Below are 24894 nucleotides of genomic sequence, written 5' to 3'. Positions count from 1 at the left end.
GAAGTCGGTATCACATTTGTAAGAGTGAGACCAGAATATTAATAGTTCTATGTTGTGAAAATGGCCAACAACCCATTTTATTTGAGCCATGGCCCCTTCATGCTAAGAATAATGGGTTCATTCACTTGAACCTCATTCCTTGTCCGTTTCAATATTGGCATTTGGCACCAAACATATGCTATAAATTTAGGGCTACATGCATCATGAAGTTGTCTTTCAAATATTCATGAGCCTATCTTGTATATATGCTTGTTAACTATCTATCTATATATATACCTTCTCCTTTTCTCTTAATTAAGATAGTTTAAGTGTTCCATAGCTCTTATTATAAGATCTAATACTATTTCTTCGTCTTATCATCTCGCTGTCTCTACTCATTTGATCATGCTGTATAAAAAGAGGTGTCAAATTTAACCAATAAATTTAGAATCAACCCAGCTTGATTAAATTTGAACGGATTGAGCTAGCTAGGCATATATTTATTGGTGATTAATTTGGGCATAACACAAGTTAAGTCACCTAAAAGCGAGCTTGTCAATTTGGGCAAACTAACGAAAACATGGAAAATAATTATTTCGAATTTGGTTGGTTATTAGATAGAGCCATGATAAATAAAAGAAAAGTTCTTGTCAGTTTGATTTGTTAATTAAACAAATTACTTTATATACAGAACAAATAAACAAACATAATAGATTTTAAGTTCGACATAGTTGGATTATGACTCATTATTTACCATGTTTATCCAAGTTATAAATTTTAAGAAATAGCACCCAGCCACCCACTGACCACTTTTCGACCATGTCTTTGTAAAATAGCCGTTAACCTGTAGCTTCAAATTCCATAAATGGGACTCCAAGACATTATTCGAGAGTTCTCCTTGTGAATTTTGAAACTCCAGAGCAATGATTATTTTTTAATTATAGGAGTTGAAATTCCATAAATGGATATAACCAAACTTATTTATTGGCTGAACCTGTTTTTGACGCGCCCATGTGAAGTAACACCTCACCTTCAAGTTGCTCCCAACTATTGATTGACTCAGGCTCTAAATTGATGTACCAATCAAAGGCATTTCCTTTCAATGAGCACACAAACTGCTTGACAAGGAGATTGCTGGCTCTTGGCCCAGACAACGTCCTAGGCGTAGGGGAGATCGGAGCCACCCCCCTTGTGCTACTTACCTTGAGAATATGTGCGGCTGCATGAACTTGCATGCAAATTGGAGTTCGTCCTCCGTACACTGTGTTAATAGAAGTCTTTCTGATCATTCTGATAATTTATATGGAGACTATTTTAACAAAAGACAGTACTTTGAATTGAGACTTGATTTAGATTTTAGACAACGGCTATACTGTTACAAACGATTATAATGCATAACTCAAAAAATGTGTGTTGAAAACTAAATGGGAGGAGATAACACTAGGCTTCAGGTAGGGGCGGAGCTACAGGGGTGCAAGGGGTGGCAATCGAACCCCCTTCGTCGGAAAATTGCACTATATATATATGGTGAATTTTTTTATTCATGTACAAATATTATTTTTGCATCCCCTTAACAAATGGAGATTTCGAATTAGTGGATGAGGCGCCTGTGATTGAGCCCACGGTCGCGGGTTCGATTCTCGGCAATGACACCTTTTTTTTTAACATTTTTCATCCAGTCCCTTTAAAAAAAAAAAAGAGATTAACAAAAACTTAGTGGTATAACAGTAAGAGGGATATTATTAATATTAAATAGCAAGTCCAACAAATAACAGTAAAGCAAAGACCCATCTAAACGATGTGGTCCAAATATAATCAACAAAAGCAAAAAGCAGCCGACCAAACATCACACCACTCCAACATTTAGGAAAGTTGTCGATCAGTCAACTTCGCCGGAGCAAAGCCATCGCACTTCCGCCTTCACTTCTTTGTCAACTCAATTGTGCTGCTGCCTTCGCCCATGGCTTCCAATTCCAAGGTTTTTTTTTTTTTTTCTCTTTTTTTTTTTTTTCACCATACTCAAAATCACAACAAACCCATTATTGTTTCTTGTTAGTTGTTAATCAACCCATTTTGTGAAATGGGTAGCTGACCCATTTTCCATCCATGAACCCCAAGCCTTGATTGTTTTAATTCTTAAATGTTGTTTGTTTGCAAAATTGGTCTTCCAGATCTTTATTTTTAGCTAATAAAAGAATCAAAGTGTAGATTTTTATTTAGTAATCAATTCCCTTTTATGTGTGCTGGATTGTGGTTAAGTTGTTTTCTTGCTTATTGAGACATTTGGTAGAGTTTTTTATGATATAGGATCATCTGTAGGCATTTGAAATGGGATATGCTCGCTTAAGGTTACTGTTTATTTTTTAATTTTCTTGAACCCCCTTATCAAATTTTCTGGCTCCGCCCCTGATTTCAGGTTCAAGTCTTCGCGAAACTAAAAATATGGAATAGGTGATTTTTCATCATTTGTTCAAGTCTTGACAAGTAAAGTCACCCCATATCTGTAACTCAGTGAAATAGTTGAAATGTGCACAAGCTGATCTGAATATAGACATAATACTGGAAATAAAAAAAGAAGGCCAATATGCGTTTTGTTTTCTTCCAATTTTTCTATTTCATAAAACATTCAAAATCGTAAAAAAGAAAAGGTTACGATACAAAGAAAAAAGAAAAATGGGTAAATATGTACGACTTATATATGAGAGTGACAAAGCATAACAAAACTGAAGGGTCAGTTCAGTTGGAACATGCTCACATGGCATTGCACATGGGAATTTCGTGATTTCGAACTTCAAGTACCTGTTGACCAAATATACAATTCCGAAAAAAAAAAAAAAACTTTTCTTCAATTACTAGAGTTTAGTTATAGTCCAAAGTAGTACTCCGTAATTATTTATCTACACTATTTAGGAATATATACGATAGGTACAATAATGCCGGATCTATAGCTGTGGTCTGCTCATAATTTGTTTTTCTGGTTATCTCTTTTCCCTACTTATTAACGAATCATCCAACGTTTACGAATCTAAAGTTTACTAGGCGTTTGGCCATGAAAACCAATTTTTTTTTGGAATTTTGAAATTGGAGTTGAAGATTGAGTTGTGTTTGGTTATCATTTTTGTAAAGAATATTTGATTGTTTGAATGTATTGAAAGTGAAAACAGGTTTTTAGGTATTTTTCAAATTTCAAATACAGCTTCAAATTGTTTTTGGAATTTTCATGGCCAAACACTGATTCCGGAAAAAAGTGAAAAAAAATTCCGAAAAAAAATGAAAAATTCTCGTGGCCAAATGGGTCCTTAGTGTTTTGCTAATATATATAAGCTAGATTATTATCAAACAAATACATTATTTAGTTGATTCTACCTAACTATGATTGAACTGTCAAGGAGAATCCAATGCTAAATGTGTCCAAAATATTCCAGCTGAGTTTATTCTAAATACTTGAATAAGTAGTATTTAGTTTTTAATAGTAATTAATTGCTCAAGAAATAATCCATTTAATTATTGCTGCATTAGGAACAACGAGACCATCAGCATTACATTCGGCATGTGCAAAAATAGTTGCCTACTTGAGTGTAGGTTTGGACTTGCAAATATTAATGGGTACATACTGTAGACCTATATGTACATATACTATTTAATTACTATAAAATAGACACACACACATGTTTACTGAAAGAAACGAAATCAATTTCTTCATTAAATTACTGGCTTAGGTAAACCACCTAATTGCTCTGAGTGAATTTAATTAATAATATGCTTAACACTTACTGTCCAAACCTTTTCTATTATATGATTGCTTGCACGTCTTTGAAACAAGGGTTAGGGGCATATATATATATGATCAAGCATGACTTCAGAGACCACCAAAAAATGTGGTGCAGTGGATGCGTCTGCTCCACCTTAATTACAGGTCTCGGGTTCAAGTTCTAGGTATCGAAAAGTCCTTGATAGGGAGCGCTTCTCCTGAATGAGCCCTACGCGACACGAATTTGAATTAGTCGGACATCCAATATCGATATCGAAGGAACCCCCCCCCCACCCCCCACCCCCCACCACCCACACACACAAAAAAAAAAAAAAAAAAAAAAAAGACATAACTTCAGAGAACAAAACAAGGTTGTTGACACTATGGCAAAAAATAAAATAAATAAAGTCATCACCTAATTTTCGTTGAAACATACTATTTTGGGATAGATTAAAATAGAAACTTTTTTTTTTGCACGGATTGCCCTTTATTTGGGGTGGTCTTTAATTTTTGCCCTTCAAATTAGTGGTCTTTAAATTTTACCCCTCGCTTAACACCCCAAGGTTGTGGGTTCGAACCCCAACTCAGTTAAAAAAAATAAAAAATCGCAAGACAGACTTTGCGCCTCAGGCAGAATTACAAAATTCTGCCTGAATGGCAAAATTTAAGAACCACCATTTTGAGGGATAAAAATTAAAGACAGCCCCCAGAAGGGCAATCTTGTAAATTGCCCAAATAGAAATAGCTAGTGTCCCTATAAGTATTTCTAGCTACTAGCCCATACGAGAAACTTAGAATACTACCGTTAGCAATAGCATCACTGATTTTGGTTAATATCTCTAATATATTAGATTGTGCTGAACACGAAAAAAAACACCTAAATTACTAAATATTTGAAGGAGATGGAAGAGTAAATTAAAGAAATGGTAGTTGGGTGTTGGTGATTCCTCCCTCCTTGTTAGGTTTGAATATGAAATAGGAGTACTATACAAATGGTAGGCAGGTGAAAAGATTATTAATGTTGCGACACATGAATAACCATAGGGGACATATTCACAGACTTTAACCTTTCTCTCAACCATCTTCTTCTACTTTTTTAATTGCAAGGCTGGCTTTTGATGGTATATATACAAGGTTTTGAAAATTGTGGGCTCTAAGATAAAGTTTCTGATTATGTGTACACTATTCCTGTGAAAGATTTGAAGTTGGATATATATAAACGGGAAAAGTCCTTAATTGCCTCGAGGGAATAAAATATAAAGAAACGAAAATTGTTACTTCAATAGTACTCTTCTCCTAAGTTGGTTGGTCGGGCAAGTTATTTTACCATGAATTGGTAGAGGCGGACGATTGATTTTATGTATATGAATTCTTAATTTATCATCGAATTCATAACTAGTTTTGGTTGTTGAGATTGCGATAAAATATTTATATATATTTAGTGGATTAATCTCATAATAAAAATATAAAATCTAAACAAAACATATTATGTTCGTCTGAACCTATACTTAATATTGCAGTTCCTTCCTTGTGAAATAGCCTAACCAGTTTACAACGTAATCGAAGTAGCTGATTAAAAATACGACCATTTAATGTTTGGATTTAACCAACAACAAATAATTTTTAAACTATTAGGAGTGGTATAAAATTTAATTTGGACAACACTTCTACTTTGAATACCGATATAACATTGGCAATTGACTGACGTGTCGGGTAAACTCTTAAGAAATCCCTTTCAAAATTTGAAATTATTGGGACCATTACAGTACGAATTATTCACATGGGAGTTTGGGAAAGGCCATATTCTGAGCATCTTTATGTCTTAAGTTATATGCATTATTTACCTTAAGATATTTTCCACTATTCAATCACTTTTATCATGGTAGCACATAATTTAACTTATTTTTAAGATTACAAATTTCACATTTAAGTAGATATTATATATTTTTTTATTAAGCATCGGGTGTCCGGGTCTCTTTGAGCCCCGACTAATCCCGGGGGTGCACAGGCCCTCGGCAAGGAGTTTCCAGCAAGTGCACAGACATTATATTTGTAGATATTCTTTGCATGATCGGCCCATATAACCAGTGACGGATCTAGTAAGAGCCCAGGGGTATCCGAACCCCCTTCGGCAAAAAATTACACTGTATATACAAGGTGAAAATTATTTTTTATGTATATATAGTAGACGTTGAACCCCTTAGCTTATTCATTTATGACTTCTTTATATTTTTGAACCCCCTTGGCATAAATCCTGGCTCCGCCACTGCATATAACATTAACGATGTATATAACTTAACTACTTAAGCTCATAAAATTATAAAATCATTTTGCAAAAATCATCTTTACTATTCTATCCACCTCTATTCATGTTACTCTGTCTTCGATAATTAAATAATTCAGGTCAGAGTCATGTGTTGGAGGATATATATAGAGAGAGCATCAACGTTTATTTTCATGCACATTTAATCTCTCACTCCTAAATACACATAAATATCATTCTCTTCACATCAGGAGAAAAAAGTTAAAAAATATTTAGAGAAAAATGGTTTCAAGAGTAGAAGCAGCAATGAAGATAAGGCAACAACAGAAGCAGCAAGCTGAGGTGAAACAGATGATAATGCAATGCAACAAAGGGAAAACAAACAAGTTCAAGAGGAGCAGTTCCAATGTTGAAGAAGATGGTGCTTCTGCTGCTATTCTCTTGCTCGCTTGTATTGCTTGCACTACCTCTTCCCACCTATAGAATTGTTATGATCGAAATAATCAGACGGCATCTTACCTATAAAATTATATTGTTAGCTTCATTTTCGTATCAACTTCCAGTGTAGCCATTAAGTTTCCAGATGCTATATATATATATTCTCTCATTTTTTTTTCCATATAATTCGAAGTACTGCGGAGTATGTAATAGTATTAGTTACCCTTTTAATTTCTGAGTACATACTCTTGCTAGCTCTTCCACTTCTCTTTAGATCAGCACTCCAGCAACTCATTAACCCATTCAAGAGTTGAAAATACTTACAATTAAATTTAATTCATGTTTGTGAGGCAGGATATTTAAAATGGCAGTAATATGACGTACAATAAAAAGCAGTGCAATGAGGACAAAGCTCCAAATAGTATGTGCAAAGGCCAAAGGGATCATGCATATGGGCAGAGCAACATGTGGGGGTTATGTATTTCAACTTGAGTCCAATTATTAGATGGATGTACTTCATTAGTCCCTATTCTGAATCTTATTAATGATCAGTAGATTGCTATTTCAATTTTCAGACTAGAGGAATTTAGAGCCACTTGGATTGGGGATGTTGAAAAACACCCGAATTGAAAGGAGCAGGGTAGTCTCTGTTTTGTAAAGAAATGAATCGTGACCGAACTCAACTCCAAAAACTAGCTTATGATGAGAACTCTTCAACATTCACCTCACGCTTAGGATTGAACATCTAGTGCGTGAACAATTTAATGCCCAACATCGAGTGAGATGAGTCATGCTCTGATACCTAGAGCTGTCAAAATGAGTTGGCCCGTAAGGTCAGCCCAACTTAACCCTTTATTTAAGTAGAGTTGGGCTAAGCTTTTTTAGTCCATTTAGAAGTGAGGCTCAATAGTCGAGTCTCTCTTGGCCTGCCAGCCTCAAGGGCTGGGCTGAGATCAGCCCTTGAGGCTAGAAAAATAAAATAATAAATTAGTTAATTTTAAATAAATTATGAGTAAATTAAACAAAAAGATAGAAATTAATGAAAAAGAAAGAAAGTATTAACTACTAAGCAGTAAATTAAATACTAGAGTTGTATTTTTTAGTCTCAGAAATCATATCATTTTTTTTTACGTGACTTGGATTAGTGAATAGATAGCAATTTATATTTGTTCTTTTGAATTTATTTTGTTTTTATAATGTGAGTTCGTGCAAGAATGGTATCGTAGAAACTTCTATTTTCAGATTGCAAAATATCTGTATTCAGATTTTACAAAAAATCACTTAGAGAATGCTATTTCGAAAGGAAAAAGAACTTAAAGGGCAAGCCCGCGGCCCGCATAGAGCTGCCATTTAAGAGGCCCTTCAGTAAAAAGGATCAGCCCGTCCTAACCCATTTAACTTTTTGCCCCTTTAGCAGGTTGGGTTGGCACTTCTACTGATACCATGTAAACAAATGACTATTAGGCCTAATTCAACCCAAAAAAGCTAGTATTCGCAGAATTGCCCTTCTTTTGGGGTGATCTTTAAATTTTGCCCCTCATATTTGTAATCTTTAAATTTTGCCCTTAGGCTAAAACCCATGGGTTCCAGGTTCGAACCCCCACTCAGTCAAAATTTTTTAAAAAAATCGTAAGGCAGAGTTTAAATTTCGCTATGCCCCCACCGGTAAAATAGAGTTTAAATTTCGCTATGCCCCCATCGGCAGAATTTTAGTTATGTTTAACCAAAAGTCTGCCGATGGGGGCAGACTTTGCCTTGAGGCATATATATATATATATATATATATATATATATATATTTTACTTTTCAAGGTAAACTTTTAGTTATGCCTTAACTAAAAGTGTGCCCCATAAGACATAACTAAAAGTATGCCCCATAAGGCAGAACTTTTCCTTAAGGAATAACTAAAGTTATGCCAAACCCGATATAACTATAAGTTCCGCCTTATAAGATAAAGTTTATGCCTTAGGAAAAGTTCTGCCTTAGGGCATACTTTTAGATAAGGCATAACTAAAAGTATGCCCCATAAGGCAGAATTTTTCCTTAAGGCATAACTAAAAGTTTGCCTTATAAGACAAAGTCTATGTCTTAAGGAAAAGTTATGCCTTATGGGGGCATACTTTTAGTTATGCCTTAACTAAAAGTCTGTCCCATAAGGTATAACTAGGAAAAGACTTTTAGTTAAGGCTTAACTAAAAGTCTACCCAAAAGTATGCCGGACCCGCCATACACTTGTTAAGGAATGACCAAAGTTATGCCGGACCCGGCACACTTATGCCAAGTTTGCCCATAAGGCATGAGCATGCCGGGTCCGGCATAACTTTGGTTATTCCTTAACAAGTGTATGTCGGGTTCGGCATACACGCGACCCAAACCTTGCCTTGCGATTTTTTTTTAAATTTATGCTTGAGCGGGGGTTCGAACCCAGAACCTCATGATTTCTGCGCGAAGCTTAGGGTTGCAACGCGAACGGCAAAAATTAAAGACCAGCAATAGAGGGGGCAAAATTTAAAGACCACAAATATGAGGGGCAAAATTTAAAGACCACCCCAAAAAAGGGCAATCAACGCAAAAAAATGGTTCATGCGAGGAGGATTGTCCAAGTCCATATGAAAAAACCACCCATCCCATTAACTATCCTCTTCAACAACTGCGATTATTTTGGCATTTTAATTTAAGTTTGTAAAATATCAAAAGAAACAAGTTTTAGATGAAAATAATACATAAAAAGCTGATTCAAGAAGTTGATAACTTGATTTGATAATATATTCTTGTTTGGTGCTTCAATATGCAAGAGATACAATGTATGGATTAGCTATTTTTGTGTTTCCCGAGCGCCAAATATTACAAAAAGGTATATAATAAATAGAACCATGAATTGGCACTATGTTTGCACATTTATCTAAGGATAATTTTTATTTTCCTAAAATGTGGTTGGACCAAATTAAAACTCTGAGCTAACAATTCAGGTTGGAGACATTTGCACAAATAAGCCATGTTTGTGCCACTATTTGAGCTTTAATTCCGTTTAAATAAGTTGTGCAAAAATGATTTCTGGGTCAGAACTTGGCCACAAAGTACTAAAGGATTGCCAAAAGTTCAGATGGAAGCAACTTATGGTGATAAATAGAAATTTCAAGTTATCTTGACGGGTCACCGAATATTTTTGATGAATGAGCTTGCGCAAATTCAGCGGATCACCAGGACTTTTGATACAAATTGTCTTATAGCTTTAGACACAAATTGTTCACAAGTATTGGCAGGTCACCAAAACTTACAGAGAAACTTCACTAACATGGTTTTGCTTCATAATCAATTCAAATTGGTGCAAATCAATAATTCCAGATGGCTCTAAATTTAATATCAACATTCCCTATTTCTCAACAGTTAGAATCAATCGCTTTGTCATCAACAATGACTCAATAAAATCTAACAAAGGTATTTTCAATCACAAATAAGCAATGTGTCTATACCTTTTTTACAACACAAATGAGGAAAATGGAGGAGGAGAAGGGAAAAAGAGGTTAAAATACAAATTAAACACTAGCTTTTATGGACACTCAGTTAAAATAAAATTCTTCTTTAGGTTGTGAGGAAATCAAGCAGGTTTCCTAAACATGGTGTGGTCAGATAAGATCAAGCATAGCCTTTTAGTAGAAACCTACGCCTAATGCCCTATGAATAAGATTTCGAGTTTATTAAGTTTTACTACAACGTGCCCAATGGACAAACTTTCAAATTCAAAAGTCAAAAGTATTGTCCACGAGGCAAAACTTAATAAACTCGAAATCTTATTCATAGGGCAAGCGGGATCAAAAGTTCAAAACCACCAATTTTTAAGGCCATTCTTGTAAATCACCCACCTTGGGATGTATTAAGAAGGAGTCACTAGTCCCAAACAGCGAGTTAAGTTCACAAATGGCCTCCATAAGGGGTGATCTTGATTTTTCGGCCCCACTTAACAAATTTTTTAAAAAATAGCTTTTGCTTTAAAAAGTTAGCTAGACAAAGCTTTTATTTCCCCTCGGGTATAGGTTGAGAAAAATAAATTAGTTTTGTATATAAGGCAGAAATTTATGTAGAAAGGAGTTACTAGCCCAAGATAGCGCATTCAAAGGCTCACGTAGGCCTAGACCATGTTTAGACCTTCGCCTAAAGCCTCAGAATTTCGGGTTCGAACCCCTGCTTAGGTGAAAACTAAAAAAGAAATTCCTAAGGCAGAGGTTGCCTACAAACTTTGCCCCATCGGGCATAGTTTGCCTGCAAAACTCTACCTTAAGGCAGAGTTTGCAGCAGATTATGCCTGATGGGGCAGAATTTAACTGCAAACTACGCCTTAAGGTAGAGTTTTATAGGCAAACTATGCCTTAACAAACTCACCCTTAAGGCAGAGTTTCGCAGGCAAAACTCTGCCTTGCGAGTCCAAGTTCTACCTGACGATTTTTTTAAATTTTTGATTGAGCGGGGGTTTAAACCCGAAACCTAAGAGTTTTAGGTGAAGGACAAAAATTAAAGACCAGCAATTTGAGGGACAAAAATTAAAGACCAGTGCATTTGAAGGACACTCCGCACAAAAAAATGTCTTGAAATCAGTATTGGGTCCTTCGCTGGCCCAAACAGTTTTAGGAAAGCATTTAAGCCCATGTCCTTTATTTTCACTTCCCGCTATTTTACATTTGTTTTTTGCCGCCAAGCAGATTTGGGTTTCTTATTTCAGAAGTTTCTCAAAGTCTAGAGAGAGAGAGAGAGAGAGAGAGAGAGAATGCTGGGAAGAGTAAGACGATGTACAATTAACTCGCTGGAGCAACTGGAGTTGGAGAGGCCATCGTCCAAGCTCATCAAAGCTGACTCTCTCTCCGTCTATGGTAACTTTTTCTTCTTCTTAATTCCGCCTTCTTTGCAAATTATTAAAATGATATTCATGGGTGGCTACATCAGAATTGAGGGGTAGATTTATGCCTACTGGTGGAATGTCTTGTCATTGTTGGAATTTGTTATATGAGTTAAGATTTTGTTGAGAGAAATATGCATTATCTTGTCAATTATTGATTGCCCAGAAGATAATAGTAGATCACTTTTAATTTGATTCTCCAGATTCCCAAATTTTCGTATTCAAATACCATAACCTGATATTCTGAGAAAAGAACTTCTAATTATTAGAGAGCAAAAAGCAACTAAAATTCAAGATTAGTCTGTTTGGCCAAGCTTCTAAAATCAATGTTCTTTTTTCAAAAGTACTTTTGGCTAAAATCAGTTTGTGTTTGACCAATTAATTTAAAAAGTGGTAATTAGTATTTGGCCAAGCTTTTAAAAATTGTTTCTAAGTGTATTTTTCTCAAAAATACTTTTTAAAAAAGTGCTTTTGGGCAAAAGCCATTATTTTTTTTAGCTTCTGAAAAATTACTTCTACTACTCCCCAAAAGCACTATTTTCTCCCAAAAGCTTGGCCAAACATCTCACTTTTTTTATTTTTATTTTTTGACAATGAACATCTCACTTTTTTAAAATAAGCACTTATTGAAAAAATAAGTACTTTTGTGGGAAAAATAAGTTTGGCCAAACAGGCTAATCGCTTTGAAGGCCAATGAGTACCTAAGATTCAAGAGAGATTTGCTTTAAAGGCCAGTGAGAAATTAATTAATTAATGTTTCAACTTTTAATGTTAGTTCATTAAAAGCCATGTAAAAGGAAAAAATTATTACTCCTTGTATTAGAAAGGGGAAGATCCCACGGTACACCATTAAAATTTTGAACCTGAGTATACTAGCTGTATGCTGTATTCACTGGTAGAAGTAGATACATGGAATTAATTCAAAACTCTAATGCTTCAACTCGATGAATGAGGATGACCCGAGAAGACTTTGATCATATGGTTGTACATCTATAACATGAGGAATTGAGGTCTAGTTTATCTTAGGTTACTACCTAAGCCCAGTACATAAAGTCTGAAACAACTGAAGTAGTGGTGATCTTGCCAATGAAATAGACAGTAGGGAATTGCGTCAGTATATTTATGAATCCTTGCAGGATAATCTGACAAAAGCTTAAAGGTTGGTATGATTAGATTTGCTAAGATTCCACCATAAAATATTATTCATGGTTTTGGGACACAAACATAATAAGTATGCAACCTAATCATCGTGCTCATTTCGTTGATAACTGAACTTAAACAGATGGTCCAGGTTGCTTCTGAGTTTTGGTAAGAGCATCTCAAATTCTCAATGGTCTAGATGATCATTTGATTTTCAGAACTACGAATTCAGTTCAGTCCCTTTGGCCCATATACAATTGCTTTAGCTGCAAATAGAATCAATCAATCAAGTAGCTGCAAATAAATTCTAAATTTTCCTGAAACTTTAAGTTTGAACTTTGGAAGTATATCTTAAGCTTCCCTAACAGATACTAGAACGCTTTTGTTTTTTCCGTTCTCAATGAAGCATTTTTTTTTCCAGAAGAACCAATAACTAACTTTGGCCACCACATACTCCTTGAGTCAACCTTAAACAATACATCTGACCTCTGATTGGTATCATTATAGTTAAGAATATGAATATCTATTTGGGAAGGAAAGATTTTTATGAAGGCTATCTACAAATAACTATAGACTTTCCCTTTGGTGCAAGCTTGTTTCATTGTCATGTTATCTTCCTCTTCCAGCTATTAGTTCTATGATGATCCTTTTTGTTGTGCCCTCAAAAGTAGTACAGCTTGTCAAGCTTCATATTTGATTGATGATGAGATAGCATTCAAGATAACTTTCAAGAAAGAAAGTGCAGTTTTAGCATATTCTAGGTATTCGTATAATCTGGCTATCCTCCAACTTTACTATTCATATCAGATCTATAGCACAAAACACATTGGTATTGGAACTATATCCTCCGTGTTTCCACCTCAAGTATTTATTATTGGAATGTGCCGTAAAGAGTAGATTTTTCTTGATGAAGTAGATAAAGTGCAGATATATTTCTAAAAGCTGAATAATTAGTTAGTATGTAGTTGATAAGCTTTTCCCCTTCTAATGCAGAGACAACTCTTATGAAGCTAAGAGAAGGCTCTCGACGTGATACAAGCTTTCCTACAGAGAGTTCAGTAGATGGAAGTATATGTTGCATTACTTCAGGTGGCTCACCCAAAGAGGAGGCATCAATAACCGATACTGATTCTTCCAGTGAATATCTTGAAGATACTACTAGTTGTCCGCCCACAGGCTCCTCAAGAGAAACAAAGAAGAGCAACTTGTCACTTGCTTACATGTTTTCCAGGTATAGAAGTTCTCAGTGTGCTGGAGGCACAAATGAGGAGGATGCAATGATCATAGAAGATGGTATCGGTTCTGCAAACACTTCACTTAGTCCCAATAATAATCAGTTGATGAGCAGCTCAGTACAATCCGTACGACAGGAACACATTTGTTCCCCTATGATTTGAGTATTATGACCCAAGTCTTCTGATAAATGCAGATTTAGTGGTTGTATTGCTATCATGTTCTCTATTGTCATCTTGTATTTTTTATTTATTGTTGTGCAAGAGTTGTTTATAAATGATGGATGAGTTGAGCCAATTCTTCCAATGTTGTAATTGTAGCTCTTCATGCTCATCTTAATTGACCAAAAAAGTGTGGGGTCCAGTCCCGTATCCCATATTTTAAGAAAGGAAGATTTTTCTTCCTTTGACAAATTATACATTGGCAACAATTGTGGACTTGGCTAACAAGCCAATTTCTTTGTTCACATTTTCATGATGTAAGCGCTTACCTCATCATAATCGTGATGTAAGCGCTTATCTCACCATAGGAAATTCATTCCTATAAATAGACAGCTTATGGTTCATTTGTAACACATCAAAATCTCAGACAATACATCTGAGTGAGAGCAAAAGTGAGGTATTCCATAGACTGTAAGAAAATAGTCTGTGAAGAAAAATAGAGTGTGAGTGATATTGTAGTGAGGTGGGAAAATCAAAAGAGTGTTATTTCTTTTGAGGGTGTAGTGGTCTTAGGAGTATTTGTACTCGTTACTACACAGTGTAAAATTCCTCTATAGTGATATCAGCTGCTCCTTTTGGCCGTGGTTTTTCCCTTATTCAGAAGGGTTTCCACATAAAATCTTGGTGTCATTATTGCTGCATTTTATTCTTGCTGATTTAACCGTAAGTTAGTGTTCCGCGTTTATCACTAATACCGTGAATATTATTTTTGCGGGTCTATTTTATTCCCATCAAGTGGTATCAGAGTCAAGGTTCTGTCTGAGTATGCTCTGTGGTTGCAGCACAGTTTGAACTTTCACATCAGAAAAGAATTACTTTGGTCTTCGAATAAAATAATATTTGTATTTGTGATAAACGATGGAAGCCAACACTAGTAGAATGGTTACTTTGAGTGGCGTAAATTATGCCATTTGGAAGGGCAAAATGGAAGATTTGCTCTATGTCAAGAATTTTCATCAACCTGTCTTTGGAAATAAAAAGCCTGATAATAAATCAGATGGAGAGTGGAATTTGTTGCATCGGCAGGTTTGCGGCTTTATTAGACAGTGGGTTGACGATAATGTGTTGAACCATATTTCTGGAGAGACACATGCTCGAACCCTATGGGAGCATCTTGAAAGTTTGTATGCTCGAAAAACTGGTAATAACAAGATGTTTCTGATAAAGCAAATGCTGGGTTTAAAATACCACGATGGTTCCGCAATGACAGATCATCTGAATATTTTTCAGGGGATCATGAACCAGTTATCTGCTATGGGTATTAATTTTGATGAAGAAATTCAAGGCTTATTTCTACTTGGTTCCCTACCAGATTCTTGGGAAATTATTAGAACTTCATTATCAAATTCTGCTCCGGATGGTGTGATCTCTATGGATCTTGCCAAGAGCAGTCTTTTAAATGAAGAGATGAGAAGAAAATCTTAAGGTTCCTCCTCATCAGATGTCTTGGTGACTGACACTAGGGGGAGAGGCAAGAATCGTGGTTCTCAAAATAGAGAACATCATAGAAGCAAATCCAGAAGCAAACTTAAAGATATTGACTGCTATCATTGCGGGAAAAAAGGGCACACAAAGAAGTTCTGCCGGATTTTGAAAAAAGAGAATAGAGAAAAGGAGGAAAAGAAAGAAGATGGCAATCGTGTTGCCGCTGTCACTACAGAAGATCTTGTTACTGTCCTTGATGCGGATATGATAAATATTGCTTGTGATGAGTCAAGCTGGGTTGTGGACAGTGGTGCCGCATCTCATGTGACATCAAGGAAGGAATTTTTCTCATCCTATACTCCGGGTGACTTTGGAACTTTGAGTATGGGTAATGAGACTGTATCCAGGGTGACTGGTGTTGGAACGATTTGTTTGAAAACTAGTATTGGAACTAAACTAGTTTTAAACAATGTAAAGCATGCACCTGATGCTCGTTTGCACTTGATCTCTGTTGGTGTTTTGGATGATGAGGGATATGTCAGTACCAATGGTGCTGGAAAGTGGAAGCTTACTAAAGGTTCCATGATTGTGGCTCGTGGCGAAAAGCGTCGTGGTCTATACTGGACTACGACCTCTACCTGTGTTGATATGGTGAATGCAGTTGAGAGCAATAGCTTTTCAACGTTATGGCATAAGAGGCTTAGCCACATTAGCGAGAAAGGACTAAATGTTCTGGCTAAAAAGAAATTATTGTCAAATTTCGAAAGTGCTAAATTAGAAAAGTGTGAGCACTGCTTGGCTGGAAAACAAAATAGAGTTTCTTTCAAGTCTCATCCTCCTTCAAGAAAGACAGAGTTGCTTGAGTTGATGCATTCAGATTTATGTGGTCCAATGAAGACAAGGACTTTGGGTGGTGCACTTTATTTTGCTACCTTTATTGATGATTGCTCAAGGAAACTTTGGGTCTACGTCTTAAAGACTAAAAACCAAGTGTTGGGTGTCTTTAAGCAGTTTCAGGCCTCAGTTGAAAGAGAAACTGGAAAGAAGCTGAAGTGTATTCGTACTGATAACGGTGGTGAATATTGTGGACCGTTTGACGAATACTGCAAGCAACAGGGTATCAGACACCAGAAGACTCCTCCTAAGACTCCTCAGCTTAATGGTTTAGCAGAGAGGATGAACAGGACCTTGATGGAAAGAGTCAGATGTTTGCTTTCTGAAGCAAAGTTGCCGAATTCCTTTTGGGGTGAGGCTTTATTGACCGCTGCACATGTTATTAATCTATCCCCTGCGGTTGCTTTGCAAAGTGATGTTCCAAACAGAGTTTGGTATGGAAAGGATGTTTCCTATGACCACTTGAAAGTGTTTGGTTGTAAAGCTTTTGTACATGTGCCTAAAGATGAAAGGTCGAAATTAACTGCCAAGACAAGGCAGTGCATCTTCATTGGTTATGGCCTTGATGAGTTTGGTTACAGGCTATATGATCCAATTAAGAAGAAGGTTGTGAGAAGCCGTGATGTTATCTTCATGGAGGATCAAACCATTGAAGATATTAACAAAGCGGAGAAGATAAAATATTCAAGTTCTGAAGGTTTAGTTAATCTTGATCAAGTTCCTCATACAAATGCTGATGAAGTTGGTGGGCTCGATGACGATGGTGATGCCCAGAATCATGTTCCAGATCAGCATGTTGATGATGATAACGATGCTGCTATTGATGAAGTAGATGCTCCTACTCATGAAGTCGTGGATGAGTCAGATATTCCACTTAGAAGGTCTACTAGACAGCATGTTCCTTCTTCCCGTTATTCACCTAATGAGTATGTATTACTCACTGATGGGGGAGAACCTGAATGTTATGACGAGGCCATGGAAGATGAGCACAAAGATCAATGGATTGAAGCCATGCAAGATGAGATGAAATCTCTGCGTGAGAACCATACTTATGAGTTGGTGAACTTGCCTAAGGGCATGAGAGCTTTGAAGAACAAGTGGGTGTTCAAAGTTAAAGCTGAAGAACACAGCTTGAAGCCCAGATACAAAGCTAGATTGGTTGTTAAGGGATTTGGTCAAAGGAAAGGTATTGACTTTGACGAAATATTTTCTCCTGTCGTGAAAATGTCCTCCATTCGGACAGTTCTTGGTTTGACTGCTAGTCTTGATTTGAAGATTGAGCAGATGGATGTGAAGACTGCTTTTCTTCATGGTGACTTAGAAGAGGAGATTTATATGGAACAACCTGAAGGCTTCAAGGCAAAAGGTAAAGAAAATCTTGTATGCAAACTCAAGAAGAGTCTCTATGGATTGAAGCAAGCTCCCAGACAGTGGTACAAGAAGTTTGAGTCTGTTATGGGGGAGCAAGGCTACAAGAAGACTTCTTCAGATCACTGTGTGTTTGTACAAAGATTTTCTGATGGTGACTTTATCATCCTTCTGCTATATGTGGATGATATGTTGATTGTAGGCAAAAATGCTTCCAGGATTGACGAGTTGAAGAAACAGTTGAGTAAGTCTTTTGCAATGAAAGACTTGGGTCATGCTAAGCAGATTTTGGGCATGAGAATTACTCGTTCGAGAGATGAAAAGAAGCTTTATTTGTCGCAGAAAAAGTACATAGAACATGTACTAGAGCGCTTCAATATGAAGAGTGCTAAGTGGGTTAGCACACCTCTTCCTGGTCATCTGAAATTGAGCAAAAAGATGTGTCCTACAACAACAGAGGAAAAACAGAGAATGGCCAAGATTCCTTATTCCTCTGCCGTCGGAAGTTTAATGTATGCAATGGTATGCACTCGACCAGATATTGCTCATGCAGTCGGTGTTGTTAGCAGATTTCTCGAAAATCCAGGGAAAGAGCATTGGGAAGCTGTGAAGTGGATACTCAGGTATCTAAGAGGAAGATCAGATGAATGCTTGTGTTTTGGAGGATCAAATCCAATTTTGAAGGGCTATACAGATTCTGATATGGCAGGTGACCTTGATAACAGAAAATCCACTACTGGATATTTGTTTACTTTTTCAGGGGGAGCTATATCATGGCAATCAAAGTTGCAGAAGTGTGTTGCACTATCTACAACGGAAGCGGAGTATATTGCGGCTACTGAAGCTGGCAAAGAGATGATATGGCTCAAGAGATTCCTTCAAGAACTTGGATTGCAGCAAATGGAGTATGTTGTCTATTGTGACAGTCAGAGTGCAATAGACTTGAGCAAGAACTCCATGTACCATGCGAGAACAAAACACATCGATGTCAGATATCATTGGATTCGTGAGCAATTGGAAAGCGAATTGTTCCAAGTCAAGAAGATTCACACGAATGAAAATCCTGCAGATATGCTGACCAAGGCGGTACCGAGAGACAAGTTCGAATCGTGCAAAGAACTTGTCGGCACTTGTCGGCATGCACTCAAATTAGAAGCCAGTGTACCCTCCTTCAGGTGAATGGGACTGGAGGGGGAGATTTGTGGGGTCCAGTCCCCTATCCCATATTTTAAGAAAGGAAGATTTTTCTTCCTTTGACAAATTATACATTGGCAACAATTGTGGACTTGGCTAACAAGCCAATTTCTTTGTTCACATTTTCATGATGTAAGCGCTTACCTCATCATAATCGTGATGTAAGCGCTTACCTCACCATAGGAAATTCATTCCTATAATTAGGCAGCTTATGGTTCATTTGTAACACACCAAAATCTCAGACAATACATCTGAGTGAGAGCAAAAGTGAGGTATTCCATAGACTGTAAGAAAATAGTCTGTGAAGAAAAATAGAGTGTGAGTGATATTGTAGTGAGGTGGGAAAATCAAAAGAGTGTTATTTCTTTTGAGGGTGTAGTGGTCTTAGGAGTATTTGTACTCGTTACTACACAGTGTAAAATTCCTCTATAGTGATATCAGCTGCTCCTCTTGGCCGTGGTTTTTCCCTTATTCAGAAGGGTTTCCACATAAAATCTTGGTGTCATTATTGCTGCATTTTATTCTTGCTGATTTAACCATAAGTTAGTGTTCCGCGTTTATCACTAATACCGTGAATATTATTTTTGCGGGTCTATTTTATTCACATAAAAAAGGAGGAACTTCCAGCAATGTTTGAGTTTGATAGTGTTCGATTTTCATGTACTCCATTTAAGAAGCAGAAGCATTTGCTGATCTGCAGTTACTTGGTTAATTGGACATGGTACTTGCTACCCACAAGGACTGACTTTCATATGTTTACATAGTCCAACTGTAGAGAATGAAGTGCGAAAAGTTAAAGAGACTAACAAGGTGAAACCACCAAGAAGGGAATGGGAGTGGGAGATCATAAATTACAAAATGGCATCTACTCTATTTTAACATTCCACATTTAACTTTAAATATTGTCATCGATATTATAAAAAAATTGTAGGAAGATGGGAAAAAAATATTACTCGTTTTAAAAATAATGGTACATATATAGTCATGCATTCATATGTTTTCTCATTTAAATGTTAAAATGAGGGAATTGTTTTGTGATGATGTCTTTCTGGAGGCAATTGTACCGAGGTAGACGGATGAAGCCATTAGCTAATGATACAAATAAGCTGTTGAATTATTTTTTCTTCTTGCATCACAAGAAATACTATCTTAAACTCTGCAAATGTGTGCCTAGTCAATTCCTTATTTCCTTAATCGAGTTGCTATCCCATCTTGATTATCTGATTCTCTGTAGTTTCGAATTTTTCAATAATACCATTCCATTCCATTCCCTTTTCCCGTTTTCTCATTCTATTTGATCATATTTTTATGTCTAATTTTGATATCAGATTAGGTTTGTTAGTAAACAAAGGAAAAAGGAAGAAAGAAGCTATTTTGTTAGCACCTATTAAACATGGAGGGCCTATGTATTCTATTTTGATACGTCTAGGATTTATTTGTAACATTTAAAAAGAAGCAAAGGGCTTAACAGCTAAGTTTTACTTCCATTCCGCTCTATATCTCACTCTCCAGCCACCGACGCTTCCGGCGGGTTCGTTAGCGGCCACCGTCTTCCTCCCATTGCTTGATCTTCAACGGTGAGTCCCTCCTCAAACCCTAATTTTCCAACGCAAAATGCTCTTACACTATCACGACCCATCTTCATTTCAATGCACCTGTCCAGGGCCTCCCCTCCCCTGTCGTCTTTTCTATTTCAGTACCCATCTTAAATTGACCTATGTATAATACTCCTGGGTCCAACCCCATCTGCATTGTAATTCCAACAATATGTGTACCAGTATTTGTGTTATAAACTGTTTTTTTTTTTTTAAACTGTTTTCTTCTGACTATGATACCTATTGGCAGAGTTTACTTCTGAAGAAACTAGTGGCTGCTAGTGATTTGGGAGGATTACTCTTCCGGGTCAGCTGTGCTCTGAAGCATTAAGGGATACTTGTAAGTTGTGCTGCTTCACGGTTATTATTGAATATTGTAATTTGATGTGTTTTCCAGCTTCTTATCTCTTTCTAGAGAGTTTGAGTGATCACTACTTTTTATGCAAATCTAGAATTAGTAGGTTGGATGCAGTATCTAGTGTTGATAGATCTAAAACAGAACCATATCAAATGTGGAAACCTCTTTATATCCAATTTGCTTAAATTGTAAAGAACGTCAAAGAATCGGCGCTCACAAGATACATTTTCAATTTTTTTTTTAAAGTAATAAATAGAAGCTTGGCTGAATGCTGCGATTTATTCTATGCTTTGATAAGTAAATATGGGAGGACATCAACCCTCAGGGGTTGGCCTGGTGGTAATTGGCTTGAGCCTTGGGGTGCTCCCTTTCAAGGTCTCAAGTTCGAAACCCACTGGGTGCAAACAATTTCTGAGGGCCATCGGACTGGGGTAAAACCCTGAATTACCCGTGGTGCACTTGCGGGAAACTCCTTGCCGAGGGCCTGTGCACCCCCGGGATTAGTCGGGGCTCAAAGAGACCCGGACACCCGGTGCTTAATCAAAAAAAAAAAAAAAAATATGGGAGGACATCACTATTCGAGTGTATTGGATTTTCTTTCAATGACCAATATTGCCTAGTTAGGTTAGAAATGAAGAGTAGTGCTCACTTGAATTATCGTTGGACTGAGAGCGGAAGTTTTAGTTCTTTTGAATCTTGTGCCTGTCCACTTTGGTTATTACATTAGAGAAATTCATACCTTGAATGTTATCAGGGCAAAGCAAATGTTATTTCATATTTCATTCAACAAAAAAAGTTCTTTTCACTTTATGGTACGTGGAATCCTCCCTCCTCCTGAAATTAAACGGGGCTGTTTCTATTAATGGCTTAAGAAACGGGAATGAAATTATTTTATACAGTCCATTTTTGGTTATAGAAAACAAGAAAATGGATAGAAACTTGAAGAAAAGCTAGTATAAAATTGTTAATTATTTTAATATTTAGGTTTGTGTGACAATATGATGATTGGATGTGATATTGAAAGAGGTACATTAAAATTCCAGGGAGGAAATTGTCTCAAAAAACCTACCATTTCTCGGAATCAATACGGTTGTAACTTAGAATAAACACAACGGAATAAAGGATCCATATAGATGATGCCATCGGTGTCCATGAGTAGCTTCTTTATTTTTGGTGAAGATACACATATGTCCATGTAGGGATAAGTGTGAAATTCAAAGAACCTGTAGTTTTCAAGAACTCTTAATTTGCGTTAATCACATACTATTATTTATGGGGAAATTTCAATAATGTACAATCCAACGTACAAAATTGCATTCAGGTAGCCATTTTTTTAATTCACATTCACATAGCCAATTTTTCACGGTATACAACATTATACACCTACTGTAGACAATGTATCAAACTTGTATAGAAGTGTATAATAATGTATAAGAGGTGTTTATACGCACTTTTACACTAGTACAATATTATACAAACTTATACAAGAGGTGTTTATACGTAAGAGGGGTTTATACATAATGTATAAGAGGTGTTTATACACACCGTACCCTAAATAACACCAACATAAACCCTAAACCAAACTAAAAACACTTCAAAACCAACAATTTTACCGGTGATTTTCTTCGAATAGGTCGCAAGTTAGTTGTCCGGAGGAAGGGTGATTCGACACTTGTCACCCAGAGAAACGAAGAAGTGACCGGAACTGGAGTTTAGAGAGTGCCGATTGGGAACCCGAATTTGATTAGCTCTTTGTGGGCCTCCGACAGTGTCGGGTTTAGATCCGGGTTGCGGATACAGGGATGATGAAGAGGAGAGAAATAATGGTGAAGATTACGAGGGTTCTTGCCGGCGGCCTCTCCGGCGGCTAAAGCGGGTAAAAAATAAAAAGGGGGCTAAACCGGGTAAATATTTTACCCTAGTTAACATAGAGCGTAAAATTCCCATTTGTATAACAAGATGTACTTAAAGAGAAGAATGGATAAAGAGGAGTCATACAGACAGTCCCGGCCAGTTCGAAATGGTTGATGCACATGACCAAAATGATTGTTGGTGAATAGTCTGGCAATTAACTTTAGCTTTACAAATTAGCAAGCTTAGATTCGGCAGATTCTTATAGTAAAAGAGAATATACTATTACTTTATCATAAAAAGCAAGAGACAATATACTAAAAACATGTATTTTTGTTATTTTAGATATAGATGTCAAATGATGTGGAAAATCCTAAAGATGGAGATGCCAGCAAGTCTTCGGATGCTTCTTCACCATCCCACAGTCTCCAATCGACTTGGTACGATGGCTTACTTCAGCAAGCATCAGTTTATGGAGTAGCTGTTGGATACTGTCTATCAGCATCATTACTCTCCATCATTAACAAGTGGGCCGTCATGAAATTTCCTTACCCAGGGGCACTAACTGCGTTGCAATATTTCACAAGTGCAGCTGGAGTCCTCATATGTGGGGGACTCAAGGTTATAGAACATGATAAGCTTGATCTTGTAACAATGTGGCGGTTCCTGCCGGCCGCAATTATATTTTACCTATCTCTTTTTACAAACAGTGAGCTTCTCCTCCATGCCAATGTTGATACTTTTATTGTCTTCAGATCAGCTGTCCCCATCTTTGTTGCAATAGGAGAGACCCTCTACTTGCACCAACCATGGCCAGCACTTAAAACATGGGCTTCACTGGGTACAATCTTTGCTGGTAGCGTGCTTTATGTCACTACTGATTACCAGTTTACACTCACAGCTTATAGCTGGGCATTGGCTTACTTAGTGAGCATGTCCATTGATTTTGTTTATATCAAGCATGTAGTTATGACAATTGGCTTAAACACATGGGGTCTCGTGCTATACAACAATCTTGAGGCTTTGATGCTTTTTCCTATCGAGTTGCTTATAATGGGCGAACTGAAGAAAATAAAGCATGAAATTCAGGATGAGTCAGATTGGTATGGTTTTCAAGTGGTGTTACCCGTAGCTCTGTCGTGTTTGTTTGGTTTAGCCATCTCTTTCTTTGGATTTTCTTGCCGTAGAGCAATATCTGCGACAGGCTTTACTGTTCTCGGCATAGTTAACAAACTATTGACTGTGGTGATAAATCTAGTTATTTGGGATAAACACTCGACTCTTGTTGGTACAGTGGGACTCTTGATCTGCATGTTTGGTGGTGTTATGTACCAGCAATCCACGAGCAGCAAGCCTAAGGCTACGAAAGATGTAAATCCACAAGCAGCTGATGAGGAGCAACATAAGCTTCTTGAAATGCAAAGCAGCATACAGAGCACTGAGAACGAGAAGCAAGCTACACAATCGGAAGATGAGAAACAATAACATATTCTTGGGAAGAGTTCCCTTTTCATTCTTGTATGTCAAAGATATTGTTGAAATTCAATTATACACTTGGTCGAAAACCCAGTGCTGTCTTAACTGCCAGATTGGGTATGTAGTCAGCTGCTAGTTACTTAGAAGCAACTTTCACGAGATGAAGGATAATGGATTGCTACATTTTTATTCACGGGTATGAAGTCAGGTACCTGCAATTTCACAAAAGTACATGTTACGCTTATCTTCTATAGTTTTGATTCGTATTCAGCTCCCGTATTTAGTAAGGTCTCTCCTCCCAATTTGAATAGTGGGTGGTGGTGGAGTAATATTTGTATGATGCATTTGTTTTACACTGTGACAGACTATTCCGATATGCTTTTCCACTACTGTACACAAACTAGTGACATGTTTCAAAGGGGCCAAAAGAGCACTTTGGCTAACTACTATGTGAGATCTTGCTGACATAAATTTCATAACCTTGTTCTCAAGAGAAAATCAGGGAATACAGGAGATTGTTCTTTTACTATCTGCAACCAGAAAAATGGAGAAGGTCACTTCTTTTTGTTATCTATTTCACTAATGATCAAAAACTTCCAAAACAGAAAAAATCTTCTTAGTAATTTCTGTACAATGGATGAAAATATCTTCTCTAAGTATTGGTTAATTACTCAAGTTTTGTGCATGAAAGAAGTCCTCTCAATTGGGAATTTGTATGTAAGTAGTTGTAGTGCAGACATCTTCTGTATAAAAAGATGTACTAGCTTGTTATTCATGTGTAGAGGAAAGACAATTTATCCTAGTATAATGACGCATT

At 36.8% G+C, this 24894-nt stretch overlaps 2 protein-coding genes across 2 annotated transcripts; both read left to right on the top strand.

The window, feature by feature from the left end:
- The first annotated feature begins 11130 nt into the window (after nucleotides 1-11130).
- LOC132632492 (uncharacterized) lies at nucleotides 11131-14058 on the top strand. The gene is made up of 2 exons (XM_060348454.1): nucleotides 11131-11296; nucleotides 13456-14058. The coding sequence occupies exons 1-2, from the start codon at nucleotides 11194-11196 to the stop codon at nucleotides 13857-13859; spliced, it is 507 nt and encodes a 168-aa protein (XP_060204437.1). The 5' UTR covers nucleotides 11131-11193; the 3' UTR covers nucleotides 13860-14058.
- A 5765-nt stretch (nucleotides 14059-19823) lies between these two features.
- Nucleotides 19824-24546, top strand: LOC132632489 (GDP-mannose transporter GONST3-like). Its single transcript, XM_060348451.1, has 3 exons — nucleotides 19824-20374; nucleotides 20643-20732; nucleotides 22947-24546. Exon 3 carries the CDS (start codon nucleotides 22953-22955, stop codon nucleotides 24084-24086), a length of 1134 nt encoding a protein of 377 aa, XP_060204434.1. The 5' UTR covers nucleotides 19824-20374; nucleotides 20643-20732; nucleotides 22947-22952; the 3' UTR covers nucleotides 24087-24546.
- The last annotated feature ends 348 nt before the right edge of the window (nucleotides 24547-24894 follow it).

Source organism: Lycium barbarum, chromosome 3, assembly GCF_019175385.1.
Source record: "Lycium barbarum isolate Lr01 chromosome 3, ASM1917538v2, whole genome shotgun sequence".
In the NCBI taxonomy this organism is placed as follows: Eukaryota; Viridiplantae; Streptophyta; class Magnoliopsida; order Solanales; family Solanaceae; genus Lycium; species Lycium barbarum.
This window is presented reverse-complemented; position numbering and strand designations above follow the sequence as displayed.

Excerpts from the sequence above, each read along its gene's own strand:
- LOC132632489 (XM_060348451.1), top strand. The coding sequence starts at position 22,953 with ATGTCAAATGATGTGGAAAATCCTAAAGATGGAGATGCCAGCAAGTCT.
- LOC132632492 (XM_060348454.1), top strand. The coding sequence starts at position 11,194 with ATGCTGGGAAGAGTAAGACGATGTACAATTAACTCGCTGGAGCAACTG. Across the intron at positions 11,297-13,455 it reads TGACTCTCTCTCCGTCTATG|AGACAACTCTTATGAAGCTA; the intron begins GTAACTTTTTCT and ends CTTCTAATGCAG.